The following is a 10,780-nucleotide window of genomic DNA, read 5'->3' as shown; positions in this document are numbered from 1 at the left end:
CAAACATGGCAAGAGAATTGAAGTTTTGGTTTCTCTCTCTCTCACATGCCTTGATTCTTTTAGCAGAATATTGCAGTGCAGAAGACACGTTAACCCAATCCCAACGGCTCTCGGTGAACCAGAGTCTTGTTTCTGCTGGTGGGATGTTCGAGTTGGGGTTCTTGATTCCTGGGAATTCCAGAAAGCTGTATTTTGGGCTGTGGTACAAGAACATTCATCCTGCTCGTTCGATTCTTTGGGTTGCAAATAGAGAAAACCCTCTTCTGGCTAATGATTCTGACTCGAGCTTGAAGATTGGAAGAGATGGGAACCTAAGACTCGTGGATGGGAAACAAAAGACGGTTTGGTCAACAAATGTTTCTGTCCATTCCAGTAGTAACACAACTGCAGTGCTTACAGACATGGGAGAGCTCGTTCTTAAAGAGTCTTCGACAGGATTGCTTATGTGGAATAGTTTCGATTACCCAACTGACACGATTATTCCAGGAATGAATCTGGGATATGATGTCCGGGGTGAAGTGGACCAAGAATTGTCATCCTGGGACTCAGAAAATGACCCCTCACCGGGAAAATTTCGAGTTGGAATTTCCCAGGAAACGCCACCTCAAGCATTCACTTGGATTAATAACTCGACGCCATATTGGAGAAGTGGCCCGTGGAATGGGTGGAAATTCATAGGAATACCAGAGCAGTATACTGGATATTCTAACGGGATGAATCTCGTCCAAGATAATAATCTGGGAACTGCCTATTTAAGTTTCAACACCTTCAACAGCTCCTATGTTTCGATCGTGACTATAAGACCATCAGGCGTGTTGCAGATCAATCTGTGGGATGATAAAATGAATGCCTGGGACCTCAACTGGGAAGCACCCAACCATTTATGCGATGTTTATGGAACTTGTGGAGCTTTTAGTGTTTGCGATAAGAAAAAGTCTCCATTTTGCGAGTGTTTAAGAGGTTTCGTACCCAAGTCAAGAGAGGAATGGAGTAACGGGAATTGGACAAGTGGCTGCATGAGGCAGACTGAACTTCTATGTGAGCAGCATAGGAGTGGCATCGCCCCCAATGAATCTAAAAATGACACATTTTTTAAGCTAACAGAGATGAAATTGCCCGATCATTTCATATATTTGTACGATAAAGGCATGGAAGGTTGCAGGGAATGGTGTTTGGAAAACTGTTCTTGTGTGGCTTATGCATTTCCACAGGGAATTCGCTGTATGGTTTGGACATCGAGCCTAATCGATGTTCTGCAGTTCTCGTATGCAGGAGAGGATCTGTATCTTCGTCTTGCAAATTCTGAATTTGGTAATTTCATAGTTCATATATGATACTTTTGTTTCTTGTTTTAATACTTTTTTTTTTAATCTCCATTTCTTTATTTTCTATGGTTTTCAGGAGACGATAAGAGGAAGATAAAACTCATTGTTAGTTTGGCAACAGTTACGAGTGCTATCCTTTTGGGAATCTTGATTTATATGATCTGCAGGAGGAGAGCGAACCAAGAAGGTATAACATTTTCATGAACTCTAAGGACTAATTGAAAACGATATTATCTAATAATAAAAGAGATATCATAGGAGAAGAAATGGAAGGAATTCATGCGATACCTAGTGATTCATCGGAGTTGCCAATGATTGGTTTCGATGAACTAGCAGCTGCTACCAACGATTTCAGCAACGATAACAAGCTCGGTGCAGGAGGATTTGGTTCGGTTTACAAGGTAACGATAGATCCCAAGTTTACGGTAGACATTAAAAATCTGGTGATGAAATTATAGCGAAATTCTTGTAGGGGATACTGGGAAATGGCGAGGAAATTGCAGTAAAAAGGCTTTCCGCTCATTCTGGGCAAGGCGTTGAAGAGTTCAAGAACGAAATCTTGCTGATATCGAAACTCCAGCACAGGAATCTTGTTCGGCTATTAGGCTACAGCATTCACGGGGAAGAGAAGTTACTGGTCTACGAGCATATGAAAAATAAAAGCTTGGATAGCTTTCTCTTCGGTAAATATTTGCTTAATCAGGAATATCATATTACTGACATTTCAGTTCTTTCATTTGAGCATTTCTTCTATAACTGTGATTAGATAAAGCAAAAAGATTGCAGCTTGATTGGGCAAAACGCTTCAACGTAATTCAGGGTATAGCCAGAGGGCTTCTCTATCTCCACCGCGATTCTTGTTTGAGGATTATTCACCGGGATCTCAAGGCAAGCAATATTTTGTTGGATAAAGACATGAATCCAAAAATTTCGGACTTTGGGTTGGCAAGACCGTTCAGGGTGACAGAAGAGCTAGCGAATACTCACAGGGTTGTGGGAACCTTGTAAGCCTCCTTCAATAATCACGGTTTTTAAAAATTTTAACCAAAAGCTGATTTAGTGATGTCGTGTATGTAGATGAAATTAAATGCTAAAAAAAAATAAAAAATCTGAAACCGATTTGTTGCAGTGGCTATATGTCACCGGAATATGTCATAGGCGGACTATTTTCTGAGAAATCCGATGTTTATAGCTTTGGAGTATTACTGCTGGAGATTGTCAGTGGCAGGAGAAACTGTGGATTCGATATAAGCCTTCTCAGTTATGTAAGTGCATCATTTTAGATTAGCAGTATTATTTCAAAAACAAGAATCTTACTTTCTTTAATTGTTTTTTTTTTTTTTTTTTTTTTTTTTTTTTTTTGTTGAATTGTTTCAGGCATGGCAATTATGGATTGAAAGCAGGGAAGTTGATCTGATAGACGAATCAATTTCGAACTCGTGTTCGTTTACAGAATCACTACGGTGCATAAGGATAGGGCTGCTTTGCGTGCAGGACCATGCATCAGACAGGCCTACAATGTCAAATGTGGTGCTGATGTTGTGCAGCGAAACAGAGATTCCTCGGCCTAAACAGCCCACGTTCACGATCCAAACGTTGTTGGGTTCTGATTCCAGGACAGACAGAAGTAACGCCCGATCCAGGAATGAAATCAGCATTTCAGTGACTGAAGGCCGGTGATCAGTTCAAAAACGCATCATTGCTGGAAATTATGGAATTTCCGACCACCTGAAAGTGATCTTAAATCAAGTCGAAAGCAAAAATTGGTCGAAAATAGCAACAAAGGTTTTTCCGGATACAAAAAGTGGGCGGAACAATGCTTTTGACTTGATTTAAGATCACTTTCAGGTGGTCGGAAATTCCATAATTTCCAGCAGTGTGCATGTAGAAGTAGAAACCACTCCCCTTCGTTCAGCTAAGATTTCATGTTCTTGAGTTTGAATTAAATATATCTAATACTTTTTACGATCTTTCCTAAAAAGCGAATCTTGATTGGTAAATAGTCTTGAGTGGCTACAAGATACATTAGAGGGGTGTTTAACAGTCAACACTTTTTTGGTCACTACAGTTTATATAATGCCACCCCTTAGTTCATGCATCACTTGATGGGACTGTTAGGTTATTGTGATAATGTAATATATAAGAAGAGACACATTCCTGATTCCTCTGTGTTTTTTAAGGTAGAAGGAATTGAACAAGTCCCCAGAAAAATAAGAAGGTCAAAGGTTGTCATAATGGGGATTTTAGGCTGAAAGAAACACAGTGCGACAGAGAAGCGAATAGAATGGCAAGAAACTGGGAGTTGTATGCTCTTTCTGTCTCGTTCGCCTTGATCCTTTTTACCGAATATTGCACTGCAGATGATACCTTAACTCGATCCCAACAACTTTCTGTAAACCAGAGTCTTGTTTCAGCTGGTGAAGTATTCGAGTTGGGGTTCTTTAGTCCTGGCCGTTCCAGAAACCTGTATATCGGATTGTGGCACAAGAATATTACTGTTCGTAAGATCTTATGGGTCGCGAACAGAGAAAATCCTCTTCTGGCTAATGATTCCGCTGCAAGTTTGAAGATTGGAAGCGATGGGAACATAAGACTCGTGGATGGGAAACAAAAGATGGTTTGGTCAACAAATGTCTCCATCCATAGCAGCACAATTGCAGTGCTTACAGACAAAGGCGAGCTCGTTCTTAGAGACACTGCCATGGGAGTGCTTCTTTGGAATAGCTTCAATTACCCGTGTGACACGATTATCTCGGGAATGAGTCTGGGATATGATATCCGGGGTGGAGCGAAACAGGAATTGTCTTCCTGGGAATCGGAAGATGACCCATCACCGAGAAACTTCAGAGTTGGTCTTTCACAAGAAAAGCCGCCTCAAGTATTCACTTGGGGTAATAATGCAAAGCCTTATTGGAGAAGTGGCCCGTGGAATGGATGGAGATTTATAGGTATTCCGGGACAGGATAGTGGATATGCCAAAGGGATGAATCTTGTCCAGGATAATAATCGGGGAACTGCCTATTTAAGTTTCAATATGTTCAACACGTCCTATGTTGTGATCGTCTCTATAAAACCATCGGGCTCGTTGCAGATGGATGAGTGGAACGAAAAAACGAAAGAGTGGGTCCTCAACTTTGAAGCACCGGACCATATTTCTGATGTTTATGGAACTTGTGGACCGTTTAGTGTTTGTGATAAGAAAAAGTCTCCATTTTGCGAGTGTTTAAGAGGTTTTATACCCAAGTCAAGAGAGGAATGGAGTAAAGGGAATTGGACCCGAGGCTGTGTTAGGCGGACTGAACTTCAATGTGAACCAGATAGGAGTAGCATGGCCTCCAAGAAATCCAAAAACGACATGTTTTTGAAGCTAACCGAGATGAAATTGCCCGATCATTTCATATATTTGTTCGATCAAGACATGGCAGGTTGCGGGCAGTGGTGTTTGGAAAACTGTTCTTGTGTGGCTTATGCATATCCACAAGGAATTGGCTGTATGGTTTGGACATCGAGCCTAATCGATGTTCTCCAGTTCTCACTTGCAGGAGAGGATCTGTATCTTCGCCTTTCTAGCTCTGAATTTGGTAGATTCTTTCGTTCTTTCTCACCATATTTTGTCAAGAAGATACATATGGCACCATTCTTTCTTTATTCTCGATTTTTTCCAGGTGAAGATAAGAGAAAGATAGCACTCATTGCTGGTTTAACGACAGTCACAAGTGCTGTCGTTTTGGGAATCTTGATTTATATGACCTGCATTTGGAGAGCAAACCGAAAAGGTATAATTACACTTTCATAGATGTGACTGCAAATTCATCTATAAACAGTTAAACACCAATCTAATAAAAACGAGAAAACTCAGGAGGAAGAAGAATCAAAGATCTATTTTTGATTGGAAAGGCTCAGAATGAAAGAGAAGAGTTGCAGGGAATTCACGCATTCCCTAGTGATTCATCGGAGTTGCCAATGATCGGTTTTGATGAACTAGCAGCAGCTACCAACGATTTCAGCAACGATAACAAGCTCGGTGCAGGAGGATTTGGTTCTGTTTACAAGGTAACGATAGATCCCAAGTTTACGGTAGACATTAAAAATCTGGTGATGAAAGATTATAGCGAAATTCTTGTAGGGGATACTGGGAAATGGCGAGGAAATTGCAGTAAAACGGCTTTCTGCTCATTCTGGGCAAGGCATCGAAGAGTTCAAGAACGAAATCTTGCTGATCTCGAAACTCCAGCACAGGAATCTCGTTCGGCTTTTAGGCTGCAGCGTTCATGGGGAAGAGAAGTTACTGGTCTACGAGCATATGAAAAATAAAAGCTTGGATAACTTTCTCTTCGGTAAATCTTTGCTTAATCAGTTCCGAAAAGTTGTTTCAGTTAAGCATTATTCCTTTTATAACTCCACATTTGATTATGACTGTGGTTAGATCGAACGAAAAAAGTAGAGCTCGATTGGGCAAAACGCATCACAATAATTCAAGGTGTAGCCAGAGGGCTTCTGTATCTTCACCGCGATTCTTGTTTAAGGATTATTCACCGGGATCTCAAGGCTAGCAATATTCTGTTGGATATGGACATGAATCCGAAAATCTCGGACTTTGGGTTGGCAAGGCCAATCAGGGTGACAGAAGAGCTATTTACTCAAAGGATTATGGGAACCTTGTAAGCCTCTCCTTCAATGATCATTGTTTTTAGAGTTAATACCTCCAATGGTCCTCCGAGTATTAGCGATTTACCAGCTGTGGTCATCCGAGTTTTAAATGACCTCCAATGGTTTTCCATGTTTTAAAAAATAACCACCTGTAGTTCTTTTAGGACGCCTGGTGGTCATTTTAAACTCGGGGTTTTTTAAGAATTAGGACCACGGGTGGTTATTTTTTAAAACATGGAGGACCATTGAAGGTTATTTAAAACTCGGATGACCACAGCTGATAAATCGCTAATAGTCGGAGGGCCATTGGAGGTATTAACTCTTGTTTTTATTTTATGTATGCAAATGAAATGCTAAAGTAAACTCCGAAAACCATTTGTTGTGCAGTGGCTATATGTCACCGGAGTATGTCATAGGAGGTCAATTCTCCGAGAAATCTGATGTTTATAGCTTCGGGGTATTAGTGTTGGAGATTGTTAGCGGGAGAAGAAACTGTGGATTTTATAACCATGATGAAAAACATTTCAGCCTCCTCAGTTATGTAAGTGCATCATCTCAGACAAGCCAAGAGATTCTAGTATTTCCCGAGTTTGAAAATTTTCGTCTATGTTCGTTCTTGAAACTGTTTCAGGCATGGCAATTATGGAGCGAGAGCCGGGAAGCTGAGCTGATAGACGAATCAATTACGAACTCGTGTGCGTTTACAGAAGCAGTGCGGTGCATAAGGATAGGGCTGCTTTGTGTGCAGGACCATGTTTCGGACAGGCCGACGATGTCAAATGTAGTGCTGATGTTGTGCAGTGAAACAGAGATTCCTCGGCCTAAACAGCCAACATTCACAATCCAAAGCTTGTTGGATTCTGATTCCATGTCACAGAGAAGTAATGCCAAATCCAGGAATGAAACCACTGCTTCAATGGCTGAGTAGAAATCCACTCCTGCAGATATGAATTCAGCTAAGATTTCTTGTTCTTGGGCTTGAAGAAGGAAGCTTGCCCTAATTTTGTTGCAGTGATTATATGTCGTCTGAATATTTCATGAGAGGACTATTTTCTGAGAAGTCTGATGTAAATGCATCATTATAGATCAAAGATTGCAGCATTTGACAAGTATGATATATATTTACCTTCTTTAAGGGTGGTGGTGGTGGTGAGGGTGGTGGGGTGGTTGGTGGTGGGTGGCAGTGGGGTGGTGGCGGCGGCAGTGGGTGATTGGCTTCTCCACTGCAAACGAAAAATGACTTCCCAAAAAAAAAAGAAATCATTTTTCAGAAAATACCTTCTATTTTTCATTGACCACATCCTTATTTTCTATTGACTTCCATTTCACCTTCTAACCAAACACTGGAAACCCATAAAATGATTTCCAGAAATTATTTTCAATAAGTTTTATTCAAGTTCTTGAAACTATTTCAGACACAAAACTTCTTAATCGAAAGCAAAGAAGTTAATCCGATAGACGAATCAGTTATCAATTCGTGTTCGTTTAACAAGGCACTTGTATACATAAAGATAATAATAATTAATATTAATTTAATATTTTAATTAAGATGGAATAGTGTTGTAGTACTTTCTAAGCCACCAAAATTCATGAAAATTGCAGCAACCAAACCACAGACCAAAAATCAGCCATGTCTGGGACAAAACATTCTTCTACCTTAACTGGCACATGGCACCATTTTTAGGTCAGGGTCATGAGTCATGATCTAATATTTGAGGTGGTCCACCAACTATGTATCTATATCACTATATGTTGTATGCCGATTCAATTAAAGTTATTAAACAATTTTTTTTTTAAAGTTATTAATTGTGTTACCAACCAACCCTTCTGGCTGTCATAAGTCATGACATTAAATACTACTCGTAGTACTTTTTGGTTTTAATTCATTTAACCAAACCTCATAAGTCAAAATAACAAAAATTATTGTTGAAGGTGCATATATAAAATATGAAATGTGAGGTAAACATACAAATATTTAAGAATATATATATATATATATATATATATATATATATATATATATATATATATATATATATATATATTAATTGTCGACTAATTTTATACTTAAAAATAATGCACTTTAATGATATATAACACGATAAATAAAATATAGAGGTTAGAGCAAAGTATAGAAACTCGTATTTTTTTTACCCATTTTATTTTGTTTTTAATTAGACCCTTGAAAGTCTGAAACACGTTGTGAAAACATTTTTAATTACAAAAATGACCTCAAAATATTTTGGAAAATTGAAAATGGGTTCAAAATACATGAACCTGTTAAATTCCACCCCCCCCCCCCCCCCAACATCCCTACCCAACACACATACCCATAATGAAAACAAATAAACATGAATCTTAGTAGCTGTAGTGTGGTAGTTCACCATTTTGTACGGGAAGCTTTTTTATAGGCACTAAGCACATTCTAAGGTGTCGCTGATTACAGTAATTTACTACTACACAATTTTGTCAACCCACGGTGTGGGGACCTTTAGGGAGAGGGATTTTTCCTTTGAGCCAAAACAAATAAGCAAAAAAAAAAAAAAAAAAAAACAATAAAAAGTGAGAACGAATATGATATATTTATTTAGGTAGATTAATGGTTGAGGATTGTTAAAAGAAAAATAGACAAGTCAATTTTAAAAATATTACAAATTGAAATTTTGTAAAAGCATCCTCATCAATTCTGATTTTTTGAAGGTTTTTGACAAGCCACATATAATGGTGAGGGGAGATAAATTTAAAAAAAAAAAAAATAGAGAGAACAATTGCCAAATCTCATCCTTAACTTTCTAAATTTGATAAAAACAATTATGGGGTTGGAGTGTATTTGTTAAAATATACAATAGTAGCTTGAAGCCCTGAGAAAAACTGCAACATGTGAACATGATATCCATGTTTACACAATAATATAATTAATATGTTGCATGTATGTATTAAACTCCGTGGCTTGATATGTTAGTTGGAGCTAACCTATCCCATATTCAAACTTATATTCATATATTATACCTAACTAATTAATTCAGATTCCAATTATTATTCAATCTTGTGCACACGCCATGCGATATTCAACCTTTAAAAAAAAAATCTCACCCCTTTCAAGTTTCAAAGTACATACAAATAGTCCAAAACCGTAACTATCTATATATTTAAGTGTCATTATCATATAAACTATAGAAACATTTTAGAATCATTTTGATATTTACAATGAGATAAAATTTATGACTTTTTAGTCATGGAATCTCTTCATCAAATAATTTAAAATCTTGATTAATGAAAATATTTGTCCAGCGAAGTGTGCGGTTTGATTCCTTACTAACATTGAAGGTTTGGTTTGGGTTGAATTTTACGTGCACAGAAATATATTATTTGGTTTTGATTTTAAATTAAATTTACTCAATTTTTTGTCTTATAGACTTGATGATAAATTTATGGGGTTCATGATATAGTCCAGTGAAATCAGAAAATCTATCTTATCAAAAAAACAAAATTAAATATGTGATAATCAACTTTATTCCCAGATTTGAATTTGGACACCGTTTGATTGAATGGAGATTTGATCAAACTTAAACCTACCCATGACTACCAATCTAATCTTCTAATCTAACTCTTAGAAGAGGGGTCCATTTGCTTTGTCTACATGCCCTTGCCCTCTCTTTCCATATTCCAAATCAACCAAATAAATCCTTCAATCTAATTTGAGTAGAAAGAGGTTGAATTTGCCAATAAGGTCTTGAAAACTAGAGCCGACAAAGAATTCTACTATTAAAAAAATTGAACAGTTCTTCAATCACTCATTCTCTATGGAACTTAAAAGGACCTTCACCTATAGAAACTTTAAACCATTAGTCCATATATATAAGAGTAATTAATCATTGAAACAGCCTCTCGGTAGTAATTTATGTATACCATTCTTTTTTCGGTGAACCCATTAGTTTCATTATTTTATAACTAAAACCTTATGAATTCAGGTTTGGTTACAATAATAGATAATTCAATTCAAACCAAATCGTAATCATGCCTTTTCACACTTTAATTATTGACTTTCAATTTTGTGCAATAATGTCTCTAATTATCAAAATTGTATCCATTTTAATATTTTAAAAGACAAAAATAGATAAAGTTCTGAATAGAATAGTACATATAATAATTAATTAATGACATTATGAAAGGAAATAAAATAAAGCCGTGAAGTGCATTTGATAATTTACTCCCTATTTAATTATACTGTATAACCAGGACTATGTGGTCTAATGGTACCCGGGTTGGACTTCCATTTAGAAGATTACGAGTTCAAGCCTCAGTGGAGGCGTTATTGGTTCTTTGTGTTTCAATAGGTTGAGAAAGTATATGAACGGATACTACAATGTAGTAGAGCCAGTAACTTTCAAAAAAAAAAGCCGGAATTTAATTACACCAGAATAATTCCTGTGTCTAGGATGGTTAGTTGCTTATTGTTGTTATTACTTACTAGTAATTCAACCGCGCGATGCACGGGAAAAAATTATGTTATTATAAATAAAAAACTAAAATATTTTAAATTATTTAATATAATAATATTTTTGAGCTTCCATTGGTCAAGTATTTATTATTTTTATAGAATACAAAATTACAATTAAAATTAAAATTTTGTATGATTAATATAATCTCTAGTTATGTGCATATTCAAATAAACTTATATAGAGAATTTACATAATTACATTGATTTATTCTTAATTGTATTTCATCTATATTATAATTTTCACAAAACGAATAATAACTAAGATAATTACATTTGGAAAGCAAATTTCAAATTTTGTATGAGT

General features: G+C 36.8%; 2 protein-coding genes across 2 annotated transcripts in view; both read left to right on the top strand.

Annotated features, from left to right (window-relative positions):
* The first annotated feature begins 5 nt into the window (after positions 1 to 5).
* Positions 6 to 10,780, top strand: part of LOC109166297 (G-type lectin S-receptor-like serine/threonine-protein kinase SD1-29) — a 36,937-nt gene continuing 26,162 nt past the window's right edge. The window contains exons 1-3 of the mRNA XM_019315247.1: positions 6 to 1,311; positions 1,402 to 1,512; positions 1,584 to 1,726. Of these exons, the coding sequence (XP_019170792.1) occupies positions 6 to 1,311; positions 1,402 to 1,512; positions 1,584 to 1,726 (1,560 nt within the window). The remainder of the gene's footprint in view (positions 1,312 to 1,401; positions 1,513 to 1,583; positions 1,727 to 10,780) is intronic.
* Positions 3,286 to 6,903, top strand: LOC109170457 (G-type lectin S-receptor-like serine/threonine-protein kinase At1g61370). The gene is made up of 7 exons (XM_019319577.1): positions 3,286 to 4,906; positions 4,991 to 5,101; positions 5,185 to 5,378; positions 5,452 to 5,662; positions 5,752 to 5,986; positions 6,363 to 6,516; positions 6,607 to 6,903. The coding sequence occupies exons 1-7, from the start codon at positions 3,610 to 3,612 to the stop codon at positions 6,901 to 6,903; spliced, it is 2,499 nt and encodes an 832-aa protein (XP_019175122.1). The 5' UTR covers positions 3,286 to 3,609.

Source organism: Ipomoea nil, unplaced genomic scaffold, assembly GCF_001879475.1.
Source record: "Ipomoea nil cultivar Tokyo-kokei standard unplaced genomic scaffold, Asagao_1.1 scaffold0317, whole genome shotgun sequence".
Lineage (NCBI taxonomy): Eukaryota > Viridiplantae > Streptophyta > Magnoliopsida > Solanales > Convolvulaceae > Ipomoea > Ipomoea nil.
Note: the sequence above shows the minus strand (reverse complement) of the source record. Positions and strands in the feature narration are given on the sequence as shown.

Excerpts from the sequence above, each read along its gene's own strand:
- LOC109170457 (XM_019319577.1), top strand. The coding sequence starts at position 3,610 with ATGGCAAGAAACTGGGAGTTGTATGCTCTTTCTGTCTCGTTCGCCTTG. Across the intron at positions 5,379-5,451 it reads GATTTGGTTCTGTTTACAAG|GGGATACTGGGAAATGGCGA; the intron begins GTAACGATAGAT and ends AAATTCTTGTAG. Across the intron at positions 5,663-5,751 it reads CTTGGATAACTTTCTCTTCG|ATCGAACGAAAAAAGTAGAG; the intron begins GTAAATCTTTGC and ends GACTGTGGTTAG.